At 39.6% G+C, this 27433-nt stretch overlaps 2 protein-coding genes across 2 annotated transcripts; both read left to right on the forward strand.

The window, feature by feature from the left end:
* Nucleotides 1-285: 285 nt before the first annotated feature.
* LOC141907188 (bridging integrator 2-like) lies at nucleotides 286-3328 on the forward strand. The gene is made up of 7 exons (XM_074796765.1): nucleotides 286-357; nucleotides 682-759; nucleotides 1070-1219; nucleotides 1314-1469; nucleotides 2077-2207; nucleotides 2668-2743; nucleotides 2828-3328. Exons 1-7 carry the CDS (start codon nucleotides 286-288, stop codon nucleotides 3326-3328), a joined length of 1164 nt encoding a protein of 387 aa, XP_074652866.1.
* Nucleotides 3329-4156: 828 nt separating this feature from the next.
* Nucleotides 4157-27231, forward strand: LOC141907189 (uncharacterized). Its single transcript, XM_074796766.1, has 17 exons — nucleotides 4157-4275; nucleotides 5364-5491; nucleotides 6023-6134; nucleotides 6364-6452; nucleotides 6621-6705; nucleotides 7984-8220; nucleotides 8861-8953; nucleotides 9072-9272; nucleotides 9518-9653; nucleotides 10056-10453; nucleotides 10902-11086; nucleotides 11418-11560; nucleotides 12103-12298; nucleotides 12499-12633; nucleotides 16952-17073; nucleotides 18230-18391; nucleotides 19983-27231. The coding sequence occupies exons 2-17, from the start codon at nucleotides 5466-5468 to the stop codon at nucleotides 25133-25135; spliced, it is 7473 nt and encodes a 2490-aa protein (XP_074652867.1). The 5' UTR covers nucleotides 4157-4275; nucleotides 5364-5465; the 3' UTR covers nucleotides 25136-27231.
* Nucleotides 27232-27433: the final 202 nt, after the last annotated feature.

Consider the following 27433-nt stretch of genomic DNA (forward strand, 5'->3'; position numbering starts at 1 on the left):
TGAACAACTAAATGCGACAGACCAGTGGTCTAGTGGTTAGCGTCCATGACTTAAAATCTAGTAACCCAGGTTCGAGGACTGCGTTAAGGGAAAGAATTTTTTTTTGAAAACCATAACACATTCTTTAGTGTGCAACCATTTGTTTTTGATGTCCATCTTCAAAACGAACCGCCCCATCCGTCTTGGTGACGGAGTTTCCACGTTACTCGGCAACCAGCTAATCACCACCAGGATACAACTGTCGTTAGGTCCTCCCGTCCCCTACGTCTCCCCAGAGTCTCAAACATGGCTCTCGATTTCTTAGCCGACAAGGCGAAACAAAATGCCAAGAAAATGGGGCGGAGAGCCGGTGAAAAGGTTTGTGCGTGGAATAAACAATACCTGAAATATTCTAAATGATGATAATTGAAAATATTACCATTTTGTGACCGATAATCTGGTGTAGAAGATACTCAATGAACGACCCAAATCTAATTCAATCGATGATATTTATTCTTCAGACTGTTTCGCGATTTATCTTAGTCCCATCTTCAGCGAACAGTAAAAGATGAATGTTTCTATAAAGACGGAATTATATTAAGATAAATCTCAGAACAAAATCCTAAATACTGCGGAGGGATTGTTCTCTATCATCACCACTTATTGTCTTCATGATTAAAAGTGCTATTTTATTGCATTCAGTTATTGCGGCAAATGGGAGCTGCCGAAACACGTGACCAAGAATTTGACGATTTACAGTCGTGTTTCACTCATCAGGTGGTAGGTGTCTACGACTGTATTGATGATGAAATCAATTTGAATCTTGATTATCGAAAGATTTACTGTCATCGGTACTTAACCCGAGAAGAATTGTAACTGGTTTTGAGTACTATACCGACATGGCCGTACCTTCCATTTTAATTCGGGTGAGGGAGGGAGGAAGGGCAGAGAATCCAAAAAAAGGGCAGTTATATTGGACATAACAATAATGATTACAAAAAGGGCACTTGGCGCTCGTTAATTATGCTCTTTTTGAACTCTCTACCGAGGATTTACTTTTAAAAGTGCTGTAAAATTTTCATTCGAACAGATGCAATCTGAACGACTACGTAAAGATATGAAACGTTATTTGGATTTGGTGAAAGAAACTCGAAAAGCTTTGAAATCAGTGAACGATGTGCTGGCGGATTTTTACGAAGATACGTGGCCCAGAAACAGAGATTTTCAAATTAGTCTCCAGGTAAAGAAAGAACCCCCACTAGATACTATATTCTTTATATAAACATCGAATATGTTCTTGTGCGTATTTACGATTTTGCAATTTTATAACGCAGGATCACGAACAATTATGGAGTAATTTAGAGCGAGGAATTCACTCACTGAGAGATCCGATCAGAAGATACGATTTTCAATTTCAAGATGTCATCGAACGAAAAGAGAAACGTGAAAATAAACTTGTAGATTATGACCACACTCGTCGTCAGTTAGAAGTAAGCTGATTGCGAATATTTGTTTCACACAACATGGCCCGGTTTTGATCCTAAAATATGGATAATCCTTCTCTATTTATTTGATCGATTTGGTTTGATTTGCTTTGATTTGGTGTCCTTTACAAACCGACCACCTCACCTGCCGAGAGCAAAACAGGGGGTTTATCAGATACTAGTTTTGTGACCAACAGTCAAAATTTACAGAAATTTTGTTTGAATCAAACTATATAATTGGAAATTTCGGTTCCGGTCCTTACATAAACAAACTTCCAAGAGATTTTTTCCAAGATTTGGAAATAACTATACTATAAGCGCTGAAGATCATTTTGTCCATTTATACAGTGAAGGCTTAGATAATCGTTGGCGGTTATAAGCTTTTGTACTCGGATTTAAGGGCCAAAACACGGTTGAGAAAAGTAACGCTTCAAATATCAAAAGGTCCAATCTTACACAAGTCTTGCGATACCTTTTGGTCTTGAGTCATAACTGTGCAACTAACCGAGGGCGTGGTGTCTCGGAAACTCTAGGTCCGGGGTACTGGAAACTCTAGGTCCAGTACACGTATAGGTTCATGTTTTGTACTCATTATCTTTGATCACATTCACAGAAAGCATACAACGATCAGCGAATTTCTGACGACAGAATAGCAGACATCGAAGATAAATATCTGGAACGTGAGGCTACGTACAATGAGTTGAATACAGAGTTGAAACAAGAAATGACCAAAGTGATTCAAAGGTAGTTTGAAAGTAGAATTATAGCAGATAATATAGCGGGCAAAATGTAAAGTCCGTGAGAATCATAGCTAGACTATTGGCTTTGGTACGGTGCCTTGTCAGGGGATATAATTCATTGTCGCCGGTTGGGTTGCGGTAGGTTGGCTCGGGAACCATCCATCGGTAGCAACAAGGCAGTTAAATCTTACGTAGAATCTCTTCTCGGAAATTAAACTGTATTCTTATAACGTGATCTACAGATAATCAGAGTCCAATTCAAGGTTTGAACATATCTGGTTTATGGTATGTTGTCAGGGGATACAAATGCGGTGCCATTTTCTCTGTAATTTAGTTGAACTATTTTCTCTAACACCCTAGATCCAGATTACTCTAGTTAGACCGGATCTGATTTTGCCCGCTATCTAAAAAGAATTCTCGACTAGAGTTAGCTGTAATCAAACTATCGATGCTGTTTGTTTTAGTCGTGTTGGATTTATGGCCGAATGTTTCGGGAAATTCGCAACCGTTCACGAAGTTTTCGCGTCTGAAACAAAAGAGGTACTTGAAACACGGAAACGAGAGAATTTTGATTTCGTCATAATTTTCTTTTCAATTATTTGTCTTCTTCGACGGAGATTGCAGGTAATGCAAGCGCTGAATGTAATTCTGGGTGATCTTGCCCTTCAAGACCTACCGATTCCAGCTCCGAAAAGACAAACTCGCGGTCGCAATCTACTGAAACAAAACAATAGTGATGACGACGCGAAAACGAAAGGAAAACTGATGAAAGAAACGACCGCGACATCGGGGCAACCTATGGCCTTGAGACAGATCAAAAAGAAGGCTGAATTGACCGGAACTGAACCAGACGTGAAGGAACTACAGACGGCTTTAGGTCTGTCGTCTGGATTGGCCGGAGTTTATAACGTTGCCACGCAACAGCAGTCGACACCGCTCGTTTCCCCGCAACAACAAATTTTGGCCGGGAGCAATAAAATGACCAATCAGCAATTTATATCACAGAACAGTTCGAGTCCACCAGTGCAGTCTTTACTGAGCCAAAGATTAGAGAACCAGTCATATCCATCACCTCCACAGGGTTCTGGACCAGTACCGCCACCTCTTCCACCGATGCCACGATAGATTTTATCTGATTCAAAGAAATCAGATAGTCGACCGATAAGAAACATTTCATCGTGTCTCCAAAAATCTCCAAAATCTCCAAAAGACAATATACTTTTAATAAGTACCTTCATACCCGAAGAGTGTTAGATCTTCACTTGCTTTAAGTCACATCATTTTCGTCGAATGCAGAACGCATATCAACAACAATATTGTTCATCTTTTTAGATAGGGTAGCATTTTAAAACAGATCTATATCTAATAAAAGCTTTTGCATCGTAGATGACAGGCGTCGTTTGGATGGTTCTATAATTTGATACAAAAAGCATGCTGCAGTTAAAGATATCGAACTCTTTGTGAAATCTTTACCGTTAATCGGGAACATGTTACCAGACTGTCCTGGTCGAGCGGAGACCGATCGACGGGTCGACGCCGGACCTGGTAAGACGCGTCATAAGTGTATCAATAACCTTTATTTTTCTGCAAAATAATCTGTTTTGAAGAATTAAACTTGAATTGATAAATGTCTAAGTAAGATGAAAACAAAAGCCAGAAAGGGGACCGGCCGTTTTTTGATATTGTTGACACTTGATTAAAGGCCGGCGAGCTGCAACCTCGTGTAAAGTATTCAATTTTTAGATTTTGGAAACCAATTTGCCTAACGCTCTACTGGTAGAATTTGTTATTTTGGTGGTAATCCAAATGCAACCCCCTCAATGAATTGAAGTCGATGACAGATTGTCGCGGGTCGGGTTCGTTGATATTCGTGATTTCAGTCGGTTTGTTGCGGTAATTAGCGCGAATGGGCGAGTAGCGATCGATCACGTGATCGCCGTAAAATCAACATGGCGGCGGTCGAAAAATTTTGATTTTTTGTTCGGAGGAGTTCAATAAAAATACGGCTCGCCGTGTATATCCGTTGAAAATCGACTTTTGACGAAGTGTATGGTTTAATAAGACGCAGTAAGGTAAGACCTTCAAATATGATCTTCGGTGATCACAGTCTCAGACAGGCGCCGACCTGTAATGCGTAGAAATATGTTCGAAAATGATTTGTTGGTTATCATCATCATCGTCATCCGATCCAGCCTCCTCTCAATCAAAAAACACAAATCGACTGATGATTAATAGACCATAGGTAATCAAAGCCCAAGATTATGATGATGACTCTGCTGGTGACTAAGACTAACTGACTGCTGAAACAAGTAAAAATGAATCGAGCCAGGCCAGAGACTGACAGTTTAATTATCAATGATAATGAATGACTTGAGGACTATTTATTTGCAGACAGGACAGTAGTTAGTGAGCAATTGATTATCAAAATTAATTATTTAAATTTAGTCTGAAGAGTATCCGACATTGAAAGGCTGGGAATGCCCGTCAATCCTAATGGAGGTCAACAAACTTGAAGTTATTTCTATATTATAAAAAATGAATTAGGCCTACCGGCGGTCATCCTTATTACCGAGATGATGTATTTTACCGAGATCAACCGAGATGAAATTAAATATAACATATTTATTTATTCCATATCGATTTTAACCATTGAAATCATATTATATCAGTAATAAATGCCTGCTGGGTTCATATTTTACATATTTTGTCGGATATTTTTGGAAAAATAACTTTTAACTTTACCGAGATGAGATGGTCGATCAATCAAATTCAATGAAATTTTATTGCTAACCGAGTTTACGTTTTTGAAGTCAAAATTTTTTTAAATAAAAAAATACGTAAAATATGACTCTAGGAGGTATTTATTACTGATATAACATGATTTCAAGTGTTAAAATCGATAAGGAATGAATAAATATGTTATATTTAATTTCATCTCGGTTGATCTCGGTTCATCTCGGTAAAATACATCATCTCGGTAATAAGGATGACCCCCTACCGGTATAGATTTTCAGTTTAACCTTGATTGTAATGCAGCTACACACGGCAGACAATGCGGTCACGTTGTCTAGATCAGTGATGGACTTTTTTTGCTCATATGCTTAGATTAAGTGGATCCTAACCTGACCCTTTATGTTACTATATTTGTCTTTAATTTCAGGATGTAATGTTATTAACAGATGAAAGCCAGCTATTAATTCAATGTTTAATCACGCACGATGAACATGTAGATTTTAGATATTGTTTTAAATCGGCGTGAGCTATGGCTGTAGCTTCTCATCCGCAGAGGTAAAACCCGTCAAATAATCATCAGTATGCTCTGCAACAGGTTTAAGAGGGGTCACCATCCCTTTCATTTTACATCCACCCTCTGACAATCAGCCAGTCTTCATGAAATATCAACTGCCCCTACCAAAAAAAAGAAGATTTGACCAAAATTAAGCTTAGTATGCCTGTATTTTTGGGGAATCGAAAGCCTTGCTACTTCAGCAGCCGCGATGTTATAGGCTTAAGAATGAATGCAGCCCCTTCCAGCACAGAGAACATTGCAGTTAATATATTATCAGTAGGATGAACAGCATCCAGTTCTGCTGTACTGAATTAAAGTGTTTGAACTGAGCTTACATGAACTGAAGTCGATGGATTCAATAGATTTAAGGGTGAAATCTTCTTTGAGGTCCAGGGCTGGGTTTCATCGATGTGGGGGACAAAATAATCCCGGGGAACATTTTAAAAACTTGTCCGTCAGATATTACCTTAGTTTCTTAAATGAGTTATCTAATAGCTTGATTGATGCAAAACCTGTTTTTATATTTGTAGGGAGTCACGGGTGTTGACTGAAGTTGGTGGTGAAGGCGCACCCATTATGCGTCATAAATCTTCATCGGGAACTTACAAAACTGAAATCGGCAACAGTCAGTTCTATAGTAAAGTAAGCAATGATGCATTTATTCATTATGTGCATTTAATGAAGTTTGTTAAACTTGAAAAGTCCAACGATCGTAAATTGACTAAAAAGTTTATGAAAATGTAGAAATATTTCGGGTCACTACCGCCCTTCGTCTGTTCGAAAATATTATTTTAGCCAATATTTGAATGAATTTTATACTCAATTTAAGTTTTTAAGTTCACGAAGTTCATTGTTATCTGATTGTTTGTAGCACGGTATTCTACCGATATTCGACAGCAATGAAAGCCTCGATTCGAATAAAAGAGCATCGGCAACATTAAAAATGAAACAACTAACCAGGTAATTAATAATTGACCTTAAGATAACATGTACATACGAGTATTTAAGAAGACTTCTGTCCGGTTTCGTAATATTAGCTTCAATAAGCCTCGTATAAGTCGCTTTTAACTCGCTCTTTCAAATTGTTGGAGGTAAATTAGATTATATTGAATTTTCACTACGTTTCAGTCAAATATTTGATGGAAGTCGTTTTCCGAAACTGGAAGAATGCGCCCATTTTCACTACGATGTTGTAGAACTATCAGAAGTTCGGGTAAGATTGTTTCCAGTCGCTCATAAGTCGGGTTAAAGTGAACTGATAGATGAATGCCGCAGTGACAATGAATCTAAGTTATATTGTAAACGTGTTATTTATCCTATCTCTAAACACCTTATGAGCAACTGACTGAGTTTTTCAAAGGTTATGAAAATTGTTTGCTTGAATCAGTACCTCCATTCTTTTGAATACATGTAGGCCTATAACGCGGTGTAAGTTCTGGGAATTAGTTATATGATAAACAATAAGATTCAGCTGATCTAAGAACTGAAATGATCATTCGTTGTGGATCTGCGAAAATTGAAACATTTAGAACATCAAATAGAACCGTTATCATCCCCTATCATCTGATCCTTGTATTCAGCATTCAATGACTCAGAGATATTGGTTTTAAAATTGATTTAATCGCATTTTGATTAAAGAGTAACAAATATCCTGGATGATTTATCATTGATAAGAAAATAATGAGTAGAGTGTGTTCTCCAGGAAGTGATTATTCATATTGATGATGTTCGTCGAGTTCAGGGTCAACATTCCCCTGCTGCTGGTACTGCTGTAGGCCTTTCTTCTATTGTTCCTTCTTAATAATGCTAAATTAGATACAATTAGAAATAACAAGTGTCGTGCAGCGACTGAATGAGATATTTTTGATGATTCATAACTTTGCTTTGAAGAAAGTTTAATTCCATTTACGCAATTGATGATTAGTTTCGTCATATGAGACATGAGGTTGATCACTTGATCTTGATTTGTATGACTGATTTTTGTTGTAAGATTGAATATAATTTTCTATATGTAATGACTACCACATACTCATATAGACAGAGGTTAAACAAAATACACGTCCAGTTTCATTGCATTTTGATTTTGGCCAAATTATTTATCAAACTGGAGGTAAATCTCAATCTGTCGATATTTATTACGATATACAAAATACCAAGGTTTCATTGAATGAGTGAACAATTTATTTCAATGTTTTAATTTATATATCCTGATAATCATCTTCCAGAATATTGTTAGGATAAAATTGCAACATTGTCACTGAAATCACTCATTAACTCAGAAACTTGTGTTTTTCTGTGATGATGCCGGATTTGATATCATCGTTTCAACATAGACTCAAGGACCCAGTTCCGTAATTGTGAATTAAGATTTGACTCATTGAAAATGAACTAGTTTTAACTCAAAGTTAACTCTGAACTCATGACTGTGGAACTGGATCAAGAATGTTTCATCAGCGGTTATCATAAGCGTTATTATCTTGCGCTATTTTAGGTGAATCTCGCGACCGAAGACCAGGAGAATCTTCATTATAAATACAACAGTTCAGAGAGCGATCAACCGACGTTTTATATCAGCGTTTCATGTAACACGAAGACGTGGATCATTAAACGAACGTACGAGAATTTCCGCATGCTCGACAAACAGCTGCACAAGTGTATTTACGACCGCAAGTTCAGCATGCTGCCCGAAATACCGAAAGGTCAAGCGTGGATCGAAGAAGATGTCGAGGTGAGAGAAAAAATACCAATAGGGTTTGGTGGCCGCTGACCTGGAAAACTCGGAGGAAATCCTGAGACAACCAGGGAAATGAGAGAAATCCCACAATAACGAAGCCAAGATTGAAAAATTCTATATCAGAATGATTATATTTGAGGAGCAACGTTGATGAGGTACGCCTGATGATGGCTAACAGTTGTTAGCCGAAACGTTGCTCCTCAAATATAATCATTCTGATATAGAATTTTTCAATCTTGGCTTCGTTATTGTGGGATTTCTCCTGTTATCATCATACATGGATATTGTGTATCTTCTCGTCTAACCCGGGAAAACTCAGCGAATTTGACAGATTTTACTTTTAACCTGGAAAACTCAGGGAATCTGGATATTGCTATTGACCAGGCACACGTTTGTTTACCAGTACGTGATTCAATGAAAAATGAATGAATCGTAGCATTCGAAACCAAGAAATTTCTCTGATTCACTCGGGGAATTTTGTGAAATCACATGGAAAAATCAGGGAAAACTAATTGGTTATTTGTAAATGGGTGGAGAATGGCCACCCCGACACTCCGCAGTTCCTATATTTGTCCTTCTGGGCAAGTGATATTATTATCAGGATTAATTGATATTTCGTTAAATTTTTTTTCAGAATTTACAAGAGAGAATGAACGATTATCTGGTGAGATTTTCACAAATCGCGGACAGCATGGTCAACTGTGGACCCATTCTTAACTGGTTTGAGGTGAGCGTTCATTCAATCAATCATTCAGAACATTAAACGTTACCTTACTCTGAGAAACTGTGATTCAGATTATCAATACGATTAAGATTCTTACATCATTTGTGTTTGATGTTTACAGATGGATAATAGAGGTAATCGTTTGATGGTAACTAACGAATCGGCGATCAATACTCCAGCGATCGCGGCTGCTCACGTTATAAAACGCTATACGGCACGCGCTCCTGACGAGATCTGTTTCGAAGTCGGCGATATAATCTCGGTAATCGACATGCCTCCGACTGAGGATACAGTCTGGTGGCGAGGAAAGAAAGGATATGAGGTTAGTACGTCGATAATGAGTCAATATTGAAATTCTAATCGTTTCCTCAATATTTACTGGCGTTTATATATACCGCCCACATTAGTGGAGAATGATTTTGGCGGTATAGAGAGTATGGCGGTATATTGGGGGTGTTTTACTATGTATTTGTATAGAGATGTACATAGAGAAAAACTGGCGGTAGGTGGTGGTAAATGGGAGGGCAGTATATCGGGGGTTGACTTTATCTATGTATATATTTTCAGGTTGGATTTTTTCCCAGTGAATGCGTTGAAATCATCGGTGAAAAACTGCCTCAGTCGATGGCTCATAAATTACCGTTAACTCCACCTAAACCAGGTTCGTATACCGAATTTCAGGGTTCTTACCGATCAGGGAGAAGTTGGAAAATTTGAATTGTTGTTGGTGTTTAGTTGTTCTTGGTGGTGAAAAATGGTAGGAGGAACCTCTCGATCAAAGTCAGCCTCCACTGAGGATATCTTCTCATTCAATCAGGGAATTTTTTAGTAAGGGGTTGCGGAAATCAGGGAATCTAAAATCCCCCGGGGCCAGTTGCTCAACAGTTGGTTCAAGTGTTAACCAGTGTAAAGTTGCCAGAGAGACAATTGAAAGTTCATTGTTACTATGGCATTTACCCTATCCACCGGTTATCTTTAGACCAACTTTCGAGTAACTGATCTGTAAGAACCCTCAAATTCCGAACGTTTTATTTGAGACCTGTGCTCGTGGCAGCACTACTACTTATAAAACCGATCATGAAATTATTTTTTTTTTTTTTAACAGTTTTACGAAGAAGAGGGAAGATCATCTCGTTTTTGCGCATGTTCTTTTTCACGCGGCCGTCGAAAACGTCTCTGAAACAAAGCGGTATTATGAAAGAACGCGTGTTCGGCTGTGACCTCGGTGAACACCTGTTGAACACCGGTCAGGACGTTCCGCTCGTGCTCAAGTGTTGCACGGAGATCATCGAGAAACACGGCATCGTCGACGGTATTTTCCGTCTGTCCGGTGTCGCGTCGAACATTCAGAAATTGCGCTGCGCGTTCGACGAGAATCGAATCCCCGAGTTAACCGAGGAGGAATACCTGCAGGATATACACTGTATCAGCTCATTGTTGAAGATGTATTTCCGTGAATTACCGAACCCGCTTCTCACCTATCAACTCTATGACAAATTTGCCGTGAGTACATGTTTATTACTTTGTCATTTGTCCTCAGAGAAATAGGGTGGCGCCACTTACCTGGAAATCAGGGAAAAGTTGGGGAATTTAGTTTAAAAAATGCAAAAAAATCAGGATAAAGTCAGAGGAATTTGTGGAGATTGCACATAAAAACAAATAGTTTCTGTCTATATTAAACATATTTGACTGTGTTAATTGATTGGATCCTAAGCAGATCAAGTCGGGGAAGACAACTTACGTGTCAGGGATAAAGCATGTCAAACGTGGCCACCCTGAGGAAACCTCAAATTGATTAGCAGATATTAGATTAAACCATGGTTCTTACTATACCCGTAAATTAGGAAAAACTCAATACTTTACTGTGTATAAGAGAAAAACCCACAATCGACAGTGTTAGGAAACTATTGAGTTATTAATCTGCTGCTTTGCTATGATTGATATTTTCTAGTCCGCCGTACAAGACGAGGAAGATAAATTGATGCTGATGTTCGATGTTGTGCAGCAGCTTCCCCCTCCACATTATAGAACTAGTCAATTCCTGTTCCGTCACCTGTCGAAGGTGGCCGCGCACGGACACGATACGGGCATGCACCCGAAAAATCTTGCCATTGTTTGGGCTCCGAACCTGCTCAGGTAAATACTCGCTGCGAAGATGAACTTTAGTATGAAAAGTAACAAAATCTTCATTGAGATTGATTTTCTCGATAAATTGGTCAATTTCGATTCATCTCTTAGAAGAGTCGTTTTTAAAAAATGAACAAAAACCTACTGTTACATGCTTAGTATAAGGCTAGGTGTTTGTTCATTCTGGAAAAGACTCATTGAAAATGAACTAACTTTAACTCAGAGTTAACTCTAACTCACAACTGTGGAACTGGGTCCAGGCTACTGGCCCTAAACTTTATGAATTAGATAAGTTTATTATAACTGTGAATGTTAAAGCTGAATGGGTTTGATTTTCCAGGTCGAAAGAATTAGAGTCTGGTTGCGGAGCTGCTGCGTTACAGGGTGTCGGATTGCAGGCTGTTGTTACTGAATTTCTCATACTTTACGCAGATATCATTTTCAGTGATAAAACACCAGCCTGTATGATGGGCGATAAGACCGGTATGTAATAACTTAGTCAAACCTACGAGCAATTATCTGAACAATCGCTCGTAGGTCAAACCTGACTACGACTTGTAAACTGAGAGTAGTATCTACTTTTTTTAAAAGCTCCCAACAACTCCCAAAAATATCAAGACTAGAAATCACTGTTAGCCTACTATTTTTGGTATCAAACTACATTTGGTCTAGATAACTACAATTACAGATGACAGGTAGTCGGAGGTGGATCTAGGAAAATCAGACGGGTGGCTCCAGAAGATGAGAAAAGGCATTTCTCGGATAAAGCAGCCACGTCAAATGCCTCTATTGGGGTTCCATCCTCAGTTTTAGATATTTTTGGAGAAAAACATCAGAAATGTTTCTATTTCCGACAACAAATTCACAGGTTTAAACCTCATTGTGAAGGCAGGGGTGTCAAGACCCCAGACACCACCCCCTAAATCCAGCCCTGTTAGAAGTCTGGCAGTACTTGTTATATATTCTCTATTCATCAACTACTGTCTCTCAGATTCACTTCGATATCGATGTATTTTTCGACACAGGTTTAAAACGAACGCGACCGAAGTCACTCGCGATCTCGACACCGACTAAACTGCTGTCATTAGAGGAAGCACGAGAACGCGTATTAACCGTTGTGACATCATCGCCGAATCAACCGCAGCAGCATTTCATCGAAGTCGGTGGAGGTCCGGCTACATTACCCGACCAGTATCATACTGTCATTGACTTCCCTGGAAGGTACGATTGTGATTTTCAATCATCTAAGCCCGGTTTTATAGATTGGTATTACCTTTAACCCGGGGGCTAACTTAATTCATTATCAATTGAGTTAGCTCCCGGGTTATAGTTAACACCAGTCTATAAAACCGGCTCCTTGTTTTTAATAACATTAAGTTGTGGTATTAAATACTGGTATTCGATGATATGTGTATTTTCAGGAAACGTTCTAGCTCTTTGAAGGGGAAAAAGTCAGCCACCAATGTCGACCGTATCAGTGGCAGCAACTGGAAATCATTCTTCACGAAAAACCGTTCGACCAGTGCCAAAAAACGCAAACACAGCGCTCCAAGTAAGTACAACTCTAAAATAGAGTTAGACGATATACACTGCTGCAGCATTTTACAGTTCAGTTCGCTAAGAGCTAATCATTTAGAACCGTCCAGAAAAGGCGGCTGCGTCCGATTCAATCACTCGCTAGGTAGATCTACGATGTCATTGGAAATTTTCCGAGTAGCCGTCTTTTCCTGGAGGGTTTATACTTAAGTTAATGCTAAAAAAACGTTGAAGATTAAAATCAAGTGTTGCCTATAATTATTGTTTGTCGAGCTTACGAATAAATTGCTTTTGTTTAATAACGATAACACAAACCAGTGCTTCAACCCGACTCAGTTCAAACCGAAAAATAAACTGCTTTTTCTTCTGTTATCTGAATATTCATTAGCGATAGATATTTTGCGTAATGACCAAAAATGGTCGCGTCAAAAGAGTTGTCTGTATTCGGATCTTTAGCGCTCTATTTTAAGGACTTCTTTCCTGGTTTTCTTTATCCTTCTGAAAATCACCGATCTCGCTCGGAGATCACTAAAAATGATTTTGTTTATTTTATTTTAATCATTGTTTTATTTTTCAATTCTCTAAGAAGCTCTCGTTGTTGTTGTGGCAGTTGTTGTGCGACCTCGTCGGGTATCAGGGATTCGATTTAAGCATCTTCATTTTATTAAAATCTCTCTTTCCGTTTTATTATATATCGAAAAATATTTAAACAAAATTTTGCCCGTCAGGAAAATAATTGAAATAGCCTTAATTAAGTGACAAGTATTTATGATAAATCTGTAATCAACTGTAAGCCTATTTCAGATGAGACAGTTTAGTTAAAAGGGGGTTTAGGTCAGACTTACAACTAGTTCTCTATTTAGATGGGCCTGACATAGTTTCCACAGCATTGGGAAATTGGAAAGAACTTTGTAATCTTAGAATGATTTTAGAAATAGTTCAATAGATTTTCCTCTAATCCATCCAGAAGAAATATGGAAAATCAATTTTATTCGCCACTTAGCATTTGCAAAGGTTTCTGCAGTAATTTTCACCTTTATCAACTAGTCATCACTACAATATTAACTTCATATCTAACCCATGAAATACATGGAAATTCTGAATTTATGTTATTGTGGGAACCATGACCTGTTTATCGATAGCAAAACAGATTCCATCTCTTCACTAACAGTCAAAGTCTTCATCAATCTAGTTGTTCATCTGACTTAAGCTCGACTTGAATGAAATAAGTCTTGTCGATCATCAGGCGTTGATTGTAGAGTTATTCTGAAAGTTGGTCTACATTTGCAGCTGATTCATGTTGGAAGCAGTTGTGCAAACGAACTCCGGGTAAAATTTGTAGATATTCGTATCTTTGAGGTGCGCAGTCTGACTTCCTAATTACGCTGAATACACCAACTGTTTACTTTCCATAAGTCTATTATTCGAAGTGATATTAAATCAAAAAGTTAAAACGCTGATGGCAATAAATTTCATTTGTTAACCCTTTCGGACCCAGTATCTCTTGTATATCTTTCCGTGTTGAAGTTTTGAGATATAACAATTCCTTTTGTAATGATAATTGAGTCTGAATGACTTGCTATGTTATATAAAGGCTTTTAGTTCAATTCAATGATTTAGTTTAGCTTTCATCATTGTAATTAGAGTACCGGTATTGCTGCATTCTGATCTAAGTAAGCAGCTAAAATTAGAAATTAGAATTATACTGCTAAACATCAGTTCTTCATTGCACTGTTAATAGCCACCTCTAGCCACTTCCAGCTGTTGACTGTTTAGGCAAATTTTCGATTATAATCGCATTATTTTGAGGCTGAAACGGTTAACAAAGATCTTCAAATCAGTGCTTCTCTCAGTGTTTTCAGTAATTATAAAGGATGTCAGGCTGTAACGGGTAGTCGCTTTCCTCTTTATCTATTTTGTTGAATATTTTCAGTATAAAATGTGGTCTTTCCCCCGAGTTGTACTGTTCACTACCATTATCATCATTTATTATCGATTAATTGCTATTTCTTCGTTCAGATATTATTAATTATTACGATATTAAAGTGATGTTATTTTATCCGCTGCTAGTCTTGTAGAAGATTGATATATTATTCGTATACATATTGTTTCTATAGAAGATATTTAGGAACTTCGTTTAGCGATTTAGAAATTCTATGATAATTCATTTTCATCTAATGATTCTTTTATTCGTATTTTGAAAAAAAAAACAATGATTATTTTGTTGCCAAGAAAAATCAATTATCTTTTTTTCAAGTGAAAAAGAAATATACTATCTCTTTTGAAAAAAGTGAGAAAAAAATAACATCTTTTAGAAAAAAAACAATCATGATCTTTTTTATGAAAAGGAAAAAAATCAATCTGTTTGCTTAAAAAAAGAAATTGTGATCACTTTGCTGTGTTGATTATTCAGTAATAATCAGTTTGAGAATTAATATTTCTATCGTTTAAAGGTTCCCCAGAACCGATGTTGTCAATAACGACCGGTTTACCGTTGACCGCTCCAGGTGATCACTCTTGCCTCATGAATTCATGACGAGGATGATATAAAATAATCTCAGAATCTTTCAACCCTTTATTAACGCATGATTCGTCTCAGATATCATTTATCCTCTCTGAAATAACTAATGATGTGAATCTTATTGAGAATATCAAGTCGTGGGTTTGAATCGGGCATTGATTTTAATGGTTTAACTTAAACAAGGACCTCAGCTGTTCGATACCGTGAGCCTATCACCTTTTGGAACGCGAGGTCACAGCGCCCAACATGGCCTGATGGACGAACCAGTAGTTATATGGTATCGATCATTGAGCTGTCTTAAGGGTCAAATCCTATATCATTAAAGACCTGATAATTTCGTGAGATTCATATTTCCGTATCATGCGTATCTATTTTCTGTCCGCAATATTGAAAAATGACCTCTCCATTGATTCTATACAATTCTATATAATTAGATAAACTTTTTCCGATTTAGAATTCACTGGACCCGGTTCCATAATCATCAGTTTTGCTGTTAAGATTGAACTCTGGATCCAGTTCTATATTCTGTATATCATTTCATTTAATTTGAATGTGTCGAATGTTATTCAATTTCACCAGTTTCTCTCGTCATCGTTTTCCATGCTGCATATTTTTGAATATTTTTTTCGTTTCTTTTCATATCGTTTTGTTTTTTATTTTACGTTTCACTGTCATTTTTTGGTTCAACGGACAGAAATGCGATGTGTTTATTCGATGTATTGTTATTATTATTATTATTATTATCTGTTTGTCTTTGAAATTAGTCAGAAATACGTCATCAATTATGATATTTTTGAATGAATGTATTTCTGGCCCGAGGTCTGTTTTTTGAGACAAGACTTAATTCCATAAATTCACTTCACATAAGATTTGTTTCGGGAATTGTGAACATCTTGGTGTTAGAGATAAATCCCACAATGGTAATATTTGTAACATTCTTTATCTGACAGGCATCTAGATAGATCTCGAAACTATCACATCAATTAACTTCGAAATATGTGATCATTGTGGGATTTCTACTAGGTGTAAGTCTTGACTCTGGACGGGCTTATGGGCAGGCATTATCTCAACCTGCATTCTCAAAAACTTCCTAGTGATGGATATATATATATATATATATATATATATATATATATATATATATATATATATATATATATATATATATATATATATATATATATATATATATATATATATATATATATATATATATATATATATCAATAACCTCAGATTTGCTTGCAACGTTTTTGCTGATTTCAATGGTAACATCTTAATGTTCGTACGTGAAATGGTGGTTGAATGTTTGAAGTGAAGTTCATGCGTAAAAGTATGAACTGAACTTTCAATGTAGATTGTTTTCCCACCAACTTTCTGTTGTTAGTGAAAGAAATGTAAATAATTTCTATATCAAGAATTTCCGAATACCGTCATGAAAATACGATATTAATTGTCACTTCGGTGTTAATTCACAAATCAACTTTAACCAACATTTTGAAATCTGTATCGGCAGTTTTTTGTAAACCTCTTGGTAATTAAAACTCACAGAGTTCGTTCATTCATTCATTTCACCTTTACATACTGATAAACAATAAGATGCTACCATTTTGTAACAGTACAAAATTCAAGTCATTTTCGCTCATAATATCTCTCTTTACTTTTTTTCGAAGATTATCATCATTATTTCTAACGACGCTTACCTACTGTATGTATGTGACCTGTGTGCGTGTGCGTGCTTTATAACAATGTTTGCTGCATCTGCATGCCGTTTTGTTTGTAGACACGACGTCATCGGCGTTTTCATCGTCGTCCAGTAACAACGAGGATAAACAGACGACGGCGATCACCGAGGAGGATATCTGTAAGCATAAGATTCGCTCGACAAAAAGCGAAGAGACGATTAGTACGTCGTCTGATAGTGATAATAAATCAGCAGGTATGTCGCCAGTCGTCAGTCGTCGATGTGTAGAGGTATCCGCTGCTGTCCCCTTAGACCGGGTGACCACTCATATCTGGAAAAATCTAGAAAAAATCAGGGAATTTGACAGATTTTGCACCCAAAAAAAACTGGAAAATTGGATGATGCTATTGACTGATTCAATGAAAATCAACGAATTGTAACATTCTTAAACCTAGAAATTTCACTGATTCGTTCAGGGAATTTTGTGTTATAACGAGGAAATATCAGGAAAACTCTGGGAATTTTTAAAATGGGAAAGTGGCGACCCCCTGTTAGACAAACTGACAAGCATCCCAACACCCCGGGTTTAACTCATCTTCTGATTCCACACTCTTTGTCAGTTCTAAAAAAAATCTTAGGAAGATTGAGGTTTAGCGCAGCTGGTTGCAAACTTGTTGCTGAAAAAGCTATTGATCTCTGATTTTGAGGGTTGAGATTATCTCTGGAGCCAGGGGCCTTCTTGTTGGTAATACACTGACTGACAACCTGGGGTCTCGTATCATAAACTAAACTATTAGGGGTATTCACAAAATGCTGGAGCATCTCATGGTTGCATTCTGACACTTGGGTTGCAAATATGTACAATGATAGTTGGTATATACGAACCTTCATTTACTTGAAATTCTGCAGATATTTTTATAAATCTTGCATGTTAAACGTTTTCTTATCTGTTTATTTATTTACGATGATGATTTGATGATGATTTTCTGTGGTGTGTATGTAGGATTATTTAAAGCATATATTCCTCTTTGCATGTCATCTATCATCCTCCTTCATCATATACATCTACTATCAATCAACTTATTACGCAGCTATTTCGCTTGTTCTAACTTCATAATGTTATTGATAAACAAGAAATAATCATGAAATATATAAAGAATATCGTAGAGAATGAATAGAGATCACTGTAGATCTTTAAGTCTCACATGTTCCCTTATTCTTTAATTGGTTACTTAAATCAAAATGCCTGAATTGCAAAGAATTTTCTTAAAATCATGAAATTATTCCATTAATTAGTGCTGAATAATTTCACTGTAATCGTGAAACCCATTCAAAGCCTGTATTGAAAGATTTCTTCCGTGTCGTTTTATTTTCCGTTATTTGTATTTGTGTGTTCTTTTTTATTATTCAGACTTCGGTGGGTACAACTTCAGCTCTTTCCAGCTTGGGGACATACCCAAGTTTTCATTGGAATTGGGTGAGGGTGTTCGCAAGTCTAAATCCCTTCCTCCGCAAAGCTTGGAGCCCGCTGACACGAGCGGTGTAGATGCTAGTGCTAATAGTAGTTCACCAGGTTTGTTAGATACTAACACTAATCGCTAGAACGAACGCATACATATTTCAACACTAGCAGAACAACGACACTTTCTCTTACGAGCTGATACTTTTAATGTTCGTAACAGTTTAATGCTGCCGGCTTGGTTTCCATAGACAAGAGACTATGAATAATTCAATTGAAGAGAACATCCACGTTAAGAACGAGAAAACTAAGTTGAAAGTTTATTGACGCCTTGAAAAATGACGCATATATTACGGAATAATGGCGACAATAAAAGATATAGTCTAATCTCAGTCTAGCCCTGATATATTGATTACGTAATGCATATCCCCTCAAAAATGATTATTGAAATTTATCAAATATGAAATACGAGTTATGAAATATGTTTAATTACAAAATTAACGCCAAATTCACAATTGTAATTGTTATTTTGAAAAGCTAATATTGATGACGAAGTGCGCATCGACTCATACAGAGCCCCTTGAATAACGCATAGTAGTTATCTATGTGTATAAACATAATTGTAACGGTTTTTACGGCGTCAAAAAACTGAAAGAGCATTGACGTTTCGACTCAATTCCAGGAGGAACTCTCTTAGGAACTCTCTTAGCTTTTCATCATAATTGTCAGTTTTTTCTTCAATACTGCCAGTGTTGAAATATGGCTACATTTTAATCCTGTGTTCAACGATAAAGATATTTCGCTTATCGCGGCCATGTGGAAGTTAATTCCACTGCTAGGCGAATACCGCACTAGAAAAATAAAGAATTACGCTTAGTCGAAAGATATAAATAGTATATTAAAAAAAAATGTGTTTCCTGTGACTATAGACATTTCGATCAATTTCTCATATTTGTTTAAATTTACCATCACCTCTCCCCACCAGCTTAGAAAATAATGTTATCGTGCTGTTACCGTTGTGTTGGCAATGGTTTTCGATGTACCGTGCATACCTAGTGTTATATTTTGTGTTTTCGTGTAAACCTTGGAAGAATCATTTTTTTTGTGTAGTTCTGTTTCACACGTGTAGTAATTACGTAACTGCTCTCTATGTGTATAAAGTATTAACATGCTTATCAATCAAGCAGAGAAAACCAGATAATAGTTGGAAAGATTTTCGTTAACTTCAGATTTCGACTAGATATTTAATTTGATCAATGCACATGCTGCTATCTGACATTGTCGCTTACATTTTGGCTTGAATTGATGCTTCATTTGGCTAACAAATCGGTTGTAATATCACCGGTCAGCTAGCTGACCCTGGGTTATATTTATCCACGGTTAACTTTACAGATCAGGGAAATCTGGGAATTCCAGATTGATTTCTCCCTGCAGTGAAAATCAGGGAATGCTGACAGTTTTTCACAAGTTGGTTAAAGATAACTGGCTGATAAATACCAAAGTACGATGAACTTACGTCAACCATACACTGGTTGACTCTAAAACCAACTTTTGAGCATCTGCAGCACATGTTTTGCAGGGAGCTTTCGTTCTCTTCAAAGTCGTGAATTGTGTCGTTTGTCACAGATCTCTTCGGTAAACTTAATCCGTAATCACGGAATACTTCGAGTAATAGTGACGATTTCTCTATTTGAATATATTTCAGATGAGGATGAATTACACTTGAGAAGTTCCGAACTGGGTGATATGATCATCGCGGCTGAGGCGGCGAACATCGCTAAAAAAACTCAACATCTAACAGACATGGAAGAGGAAATGTGTATGGACTTCGATCGAACGTCTCAATGTTCGCGTTTATCTCAGTCGTTGCCGCCGATTACGAGCGGCCCGCGGCGCAGCTCCATCGAAATGCCCGAATCGAAATCCGAAATTAAACTGGTCGAATTCGCCGCCGACCCGGAGATATGCGGCGCTACGATCAGTCGCGTGTCGTCGATCAGCGAGATAATGGCGCGAGCTTTCCCGAACGCCGCTACGTCGTCGTCGATCAAAAAGAAAACTCCGTCGACGAAATCTCCGTCGACGTCGCCCCCTATGTTGAAATACAGTAAAACGGGCACGCCGCCCGTGAGTTCGAGGTCGTTCATGAAAAGCACCGGTTCGTCGTCGTCGTCTTTATCGTCGCCGGCGGATACGATCGATCGTGGTAATAAACTGTTGTTTCATCACAGTACGGGATCGTTAGTCAGTCCGGAGTCCGTGCATCAAAAACCGTCATCCGGAGGAGGTAAACTGCACGCTACTCCGTCCGATGATATATTCCCGATGGAAATGACCGAAAGCGTCGAGGACTTTCTCGTGTTGCGTCATTTGAGCACGAATTCCGAGTCGGGGTTGATTTCGCCGTCAGACGGCAGCACTAGTAGCGGAGTCGCTGCGCAGCCCGGCAGTTGTAAGAAGGGTCTCCGTCGCACGAGATCGGCGCGTATGAACCGACACAAAGAGGACGATCCGCATCGTAACCTGCACCGGACTCCGTCTGCCGAGATGTCGTCGATATCGCGTCGATCGAGCGATGATCTTCAGTCGCTCGGCGACGCGTACATCGGACCCGAAACCGAAATGGAAGAAGTGTTCACGCTTTCCGAGCCGACTATTCAGAATTATTTGAGTCTGCCTCCGGACGCGGAACGCGCGTTGGATGATTTCGACGCCGGTTTTATTTCGCATCACTCGTTTCTGACGGAGGACGACAGCGACGTCTGCTCGAGGCATTCGAGACAACAGCAGCAGCAGCAGCAGCGTAGTCGTCACAGCTCAAACGATGAGTTCCGTCAGGACAGTATGGACAGCGACGGCTTGAAAACTCCTGATCTCGATATCGGGGATTTCGTCAGCGAAATGCGTAGCATCGTCGAAGGCAGTAAGCTAGAAACGGAATTCTCGTCGAGTCCCGAACTCGGAGATATTCAATTCGACGACGATAATGATTCGCTGGCGCGGACTTCAAACGAGGATGTCGTGATGGCCGACGAGAAACCGGTCGAGACGTACGCTCTGACGAGAGCCGGGTCGGTCGATGACGAGGAGGACGCTCGCATGCGTCGTCGTAATTACGACGAATCGAGTAACGAAAGTTCGCCGATTCACGTCGCGGCGAATATCGCGTTACCGAAAACACCCGATTCCTCCGACGAGTGGAAACCGTGGAGTTACGACGATGGCGGAACTTTGAGTCCCGATTTCAGTAAATACGACGTTCAATACCGCGAATTAAAAACCGAAGTCGAAAAATACCTGTCGCCCTCCGGGGACGCCGCTGATGAAGACGCGTTGAACTTGCCGCCGATTAGAAAGAGTCAGAGTTACGAGCGCGCGATATCCGGCGGTGATTTAGAATCAGTTTACACACCGCTGACTGAGGACGAGGGTAAACGATTCAGTACAGAAATACGCGAACTCCAAATAATCGGAGAAACGTCGTCGCCGGAGGAGAAATCATTGAAATCACCGGCTCCGAGTGAAACGAGCGTCGCAGGCGAAATAATCATCAATTATCCTCCAACTCCGAAAGTTAATTCCGAGACGTCCGTGATTTCCGATGACCGCAAAGAATCGCAATCAATAGAGAATGATCTGAAACACGCGAGTGATCTACCTGTTCTACGCTACAGTCCGGAACCATCGTCTGAACCCTCACCTGAACCCTCACCTGAATCCTCAGCTGAATCTTCACCTCTACGTGAACCGAAAACAACTCCTGAGATTCTTCACTACAGCCCGGAACCTTCTCCGCAAGCTTCCCCGGTACATCAACCAAAAACAGAACCTCACGTTTTACACTACAGTCCTGAGCCTTCACTCGAGTCCTCTCCCGTACGTGAAGCAAAAACTACCCCTGAGATTCTTCACTATAGTCCAGAACCGCCTCTACAAGAACCGAAAATGGAACCTCGTGATGTACAACCATCTCATTCATCACCAATTCATGGAACAAAAACAGACTCCGGGATTCTTCATTACAGCCCTGAGCATTCTGACATTCTTCGCTATAGTCCAGAGAACTGCGATGTTCTTCACTATAGCCCGGAGCAATCATTGAATACATCGCCAATTCGTGGTCAAGAAGTTGAGCCTGAAGTATTGCGCTTTAGTCCAGAAACAAACGAATCTTCAATACATGAATATCATCCGAACACTGAGCAAAAACAACTTACACCGTCAAACATAGTTAATCAATTAGATATCGACGATAGCAAACCTGAATTGGAAGCAGCTCCTGTGACTGATGAAACGAAGCTGTTTAACAGAACACCGTCACAAATTGAACCCGAAGTATTGCATTATAGTCCCGAAGCATCGCCCATACCCTCCCCGACGGAGGAAAATATTGAAATTGTAAACAAGCCAGAAGATTCGGACAATACGAATAAGGACGATGATTTACCTATTCCAACAGAGGCTGGTCCCCTGTCATCGGCTCGGGCTTGCGTTTATTCAGACGACGAAGAATCCGGTCAGCTTCATTTAACCTCCGTTCTGAGTTCATTGCGCCGCTCGTCTCAACAGAATACAACAGCAGCCGACTTCCAACAACAACAACGACAACAACACGCTGACGACAACAACGATAACAACATCGTCCAAATCAATTCTGCTACGAACAACGAAACCGATACCGATAATCTTCACCAGTCGGCGCCATCTACGCCGACCAGCCCGAAAAATCAACCTGAATTCGGTGAATCAGAATCTCAATCGATCGATGCGATTGGTCTGACCGATTCGTGGGAGTGTATCGATACGACTGATTTCACGGTTTACCAACACGACGACGATCGGAAACATTTCATCGATATCCACGAGCTGCCGAAACCCGAAGAGTTGGGATTAACGGTTAAAGTTGCCGAGGAAGAGAACGAAGTGATCATCGAACGTCCGTCGCCTGATTCGAATAATCAGCTGAATCTCTGCGACGATTCGATTGATTCTGACGCGAAATCGCGAACGGAAGATCGTTCATCGATATCTCCTGAACGACGCGACGCTTCGTCTCCGGACGAGCGGATTCCGCAACCGATAAAACAACCGAAACAATTCCGATCGAACGTGCGTAAACCGAGCGACGATCGTATGTGCTCGTCTCTCGAAGGTCGAATCGGTATGTTCGAAAAATTGAAAGAACCGCCGCGAAATAAGAGTTACGACGATCACGATATCAAAACGAGCGCCGTAGAATCGACGCCGGTGTTCAGTCGAAATAAATCCGACCTCGAACCGTCGTCGATCGCGGCAAAACAACAACCGATCAGATCTAGTCATCCGTACGGCAGCACCGCCGCCGACGTCGTACAGCGCCCGGCGTCCGATAGTGTCGTGCGAGAAATATCGCCTAAACCCTCGAAAAAAGTCGCGCCACCTCCGGTGAGCGAGAAACCGAAATCGATTCCGTCGCTCGTGAAATCGAATATGAGTCCGTGTCGCGTTAGAAAGAGCGATACGTCTGTGAGCTACGATCACTCGACCGGTGATCAGGTGACGAGTGACAATCAATCGGACGATAGTCTCGATCGTAATTCAGCGGCCGAAGTGAAGAGAAAGAAGAGTATTAAACTGCTCATGTCGCATTTCGAGGGCGGACAATCGGCTGAAGTCGAAACCGCGACTGAAAACGCGTCGTCGTCGTCGTCGCCGACCGCGAAAATCGAAAAACCAACGAAAACTAGTCAAATTCCGGTTCCGCGCGAAAAGGATAAACCGCGACCGGCCGTGTTCCAGAAACCGAAATTCGTACGCCTTCGTTCGTTGTCGCCGGAAACGAATTCTATCGTCAACAACAATACTAGATTATCAACGTCGCCGAAATCGGACATCGTTTCGGCGGCGAGTCGACACGTTAGAAATACCGATATCGACGATGATAGTCGCGTCGTCATGCGTCATAAACCAGAAACAAATGAGCTCGAACAAGAACAACAGATGCAGCTACAGCAGCAGCAGCAGCAGCGGACTGTATCGGTACCTGTCGTCGCTGAGAAACCGAAGCGACCGAGTTTATCGCGAAGTCGTTTCACATCGTCATCTCTCGGTGCTAGTGATGAATTATCAAACGTGAGAGATCGTTACAGCGCGGGTTGGGGCGCGGCCGGTGGAGCGAGTCAAAATACTGAATCGATCGATGAGAAACGCGCTTCCAAATCACCACCATCTGCTGTTCAGTCGTCCGCCGCTCGTTGTCACGGCGACGGCGCGAGCTCGTCAAATATCCCTCGTTTGAGTCGCAGTACGAGTATGAACGATGAGAAAACAACGGCGCGTTTACCGGCGGCGGCGGCGGCGCAGCAGACGCGTAAAGATCGCGCGAGTTTAACGACGCGCACGCGTACGTCGTCGCACAGTTACGACCAGGACGACGACGTTTACGAGAAACTGCAGGAATCATTTCGTAAACGAACGTCGCGCACGAAATTTGACGATTCCGAGGTCGTCATGGTGAACAGTAGTCGCGTGATGGCGCGTTTTTCCGACCCGAAGTCGCCGACCGCGAGCTCGGCGCCAGCTGCGTCGATCATGTCGATGTCCTATCCGAATGACGGCGCCGAGGAACCGGAATGGGCGAAGGCCGAGGACGCGGAATACGACGAACCGAAAATCGAACCGCCCGCCTCGCGGCCGAAACTACGGTTCATAACGACACCGCGGGAGGTACCGGACTCCGGCGGCGACGAGAATACCGCGTCGGAAAACACGGCGGAATCCGTCGAACCGGTCGTTCCCGTAGAAACGAAGAAAGATGACGGCTCGGGCGTGGCAGGTACCGCGTTCGGGATTAAACTTCGTAAAACTAGGAAAGACTAGATTCTCGTTGGGCTCATAAATATAAATACATATATCTCATAAGGTTCTTCCTTCGGCCTCGCGTAATGTAGCAATATTTTAAGTTTTTTTTATGGGGAGCGCGTCGTGTTCTCGTATTGAAAATCATTAAACATTTTGCCTTCACGATTGATAACTCGAAATATTCAAGAGGTTTCCAGTCATTTTCACCGGTAATATATAATAAACTGGCTTTCGCTGCTCGGATGTTTGACATCTCGGCCGATACTGCTGCTACTCGTGTACGAGCAGGCTAAATAAAATACGTTTCAATATTTATTGCCATGTGCTGCGTGTATTTGTTAGAGTGAAAATTTACCAGATTTATGAATCGCAAACTAAGAGCTTTCATCGTTCAAATTATCGATACGCTTCCTGGGTTTTAGCAATTTCGGGCCATTCATAAAGTATGTATGCAAACGTAGAACTTCTTTTATGGTACCGTATATGGTACTACATTGCCGATGACCTCGCAGTCATGCACTACGCCTATGCCTGTAGCCAGATTAAACAATAGTTAAAAACTTCGCTCGTATATCTTTGGTTGAAGTCAATTTTATTTTTCGCATATCTTGCTGTACGTGATTTAAAAATATAAAGGTTAGTGTAAACCAAATCATCAGGCATTTCAAAGTCAACCTGGTCGAACAAACAAGGCTAGATACTAGTAAAACTTGGTGCATTTTGATTAAGTAGGCCTGCTGTATGCTTTGCCTGAATAGCTACCTGGCTACTTACGTAGATCATACCCTTTTGGCGATCCTATCTATGTCTATGACTTGCATACGTGCTTTATGAATGGTCCTTTAAGAATTTCATTCGGTGCTTGTAAATTATGCCTGTATCTAGTTTTAAATTCGATGTGACTTGCATTTTTTAGAATAAATCAGCGAATATGACATGAATTCTTGCTAGAGATCGAATTCGGAACGCGAGAAACTGTTAATATATAATGTGTATGTAATCAATGTAGAATGTTCGCGTGAAAAAGACTTTTTTAAATTTTGAACAATAGATGAAATTAATGATTGTATTCACGGGAATATGGCGCATGAAATGAAAGAATTAATTGAAAACGACAGATGTAAAAATGTAAATTTTTGGAGTCAATTACTATGAAAATGTGTGCAGATAGCAGTACAAGGCCACCTGCCTCCTGTACATGTGTCTGTATTTAGAATGAATTATCATGCTTACATTAACATTCTAGGCTTGACGTGCGCGACCTTTTATGCCATACTTATATCTGTAGATTGGAACTTCGTTAAAAGGATGCAGTGATGAATCCAAAAAATTGTTTCTCTGAAGTTTATTTTAATCGATGCTCCACACTTACCAATAATATGTACATCATGTCTCTCACAGCTGTACATGTACATACCGTATATTCGTACAGTACGCTTGCTATAGTTTGCATGTATATATCGCGTACTTAATGCATTTAAACCATATATCGATGTGTGTTGCATTTCTTTCATTGGCCCTTTGATAATTTCATTTTCACGCTGTTCTTGTTCGAGCACATTGCCGCCTTCTGTTGTACGCAATGATGGAGCGTTCGAATGGAACCTACGATTTTGTAAAGCAGGTTTGAAAAACGGCGAAATTTGTCGAACGTTCCTTTAATTCATGAATTAAAACTTTTTCCCGCATAATAGAATATGAAATACAATCATTGTTCAAATGTAAGTAAGAAATATAGCGTATGAAATGTTCTTTGTTATGTAGCGGAAATGTGGTTGGTAATTATTTTTATGCATACGTGTTCAGGTGTTTGAAATCATATATGAAGAATGAATCGATTTTTATTACTTAAAGGAGGACGCTTCGGTTTACAATATAAAAGAGTTTTCTTTTTTCTCTTCTCAGAATTAACGCGCGATATACCGTAATATATAAATCAGAATTCTCTAAAAGATACGTGTGGATCTATATATATATATATATAATATAAGAACCAGATATGATATGACGATGTTAGTGTTGACTGCAAGATGAATGAACTCTATGTTGTATGTAATCTCATCATTTTTAACTTATAAATGAATATATAGTTATATTATTATTATTATTATTATTATTATTATTATAAACATGAAAAACGTCCTCGCTTAGTTGCGCGCGCGTTATAAAATTTTAGTGACTCGAGAATCGTCTTCGAGATTCTTAGGAGAATTATTTGGTAGAAAATTGTAGATGCTTTCTTTCGAGCGTGAAATGCGTCGTATCATTAACGCGCACCTTTAGGTGGCATGTTTTCACTCTTATTAGGTCGTCGTA

The sequence above is a fragment of the Tubulanus polymorphus genome, chromosome 6, assembly GCF_964204645.1.
Source record: "Tubulanus polymorphus chromosome 6, tnTubPoly1.2, whole genome shotgun sequence".
Classification (NCBI taxonomy): Eukaryota; Metazoa; Nemertea; class Palaeonemertea; order Tubulaniformes; family Tubulanidae; genus Tubulanus; species Tubulanus polymorphus.

Coding starts and splice junctions, on each gene's coding strand:
- LOC141907188 (XM_074796765.1), top strand. CDS start 286: ATGGCTCTCGATTTCTTAGCCGACAAGGCGAAACAAAATGCCAAGAAA. Junction 358..681: donor GGCGGAGAGCCGGTGAAAAG/GTTTGTGCGTGG, acceptor TATTGCATTCAG/TTATTGCGGCAAATGGGAGC. Junction 1,220..1,313: donor ATTTTCAAATTAGTCTCCAG/GTAAAGAAAGAA, acceptor TTTATAACGCAG/GATCACGAACAATTATGGAG.
- LOC141907189 (XM_074796766.1), top strand. CDS start 5,466: ATGGCTGTAGCTTCTCATCCGCAGAG. Junction 12,299..12,498: donor GTCATTGACTTCCCTGGAAG/GTACGATTGTGA, acceptor GTGTATTTTCAG/GAAACGTTCTAGCTCTTTGA. Junction 18,392..19,982: donor TGCTAATAGTAGTTCACCAG/GTTTGTTAGATA, acceptor AATATATTTCAG/ATGAGGATGAATTACACTTG.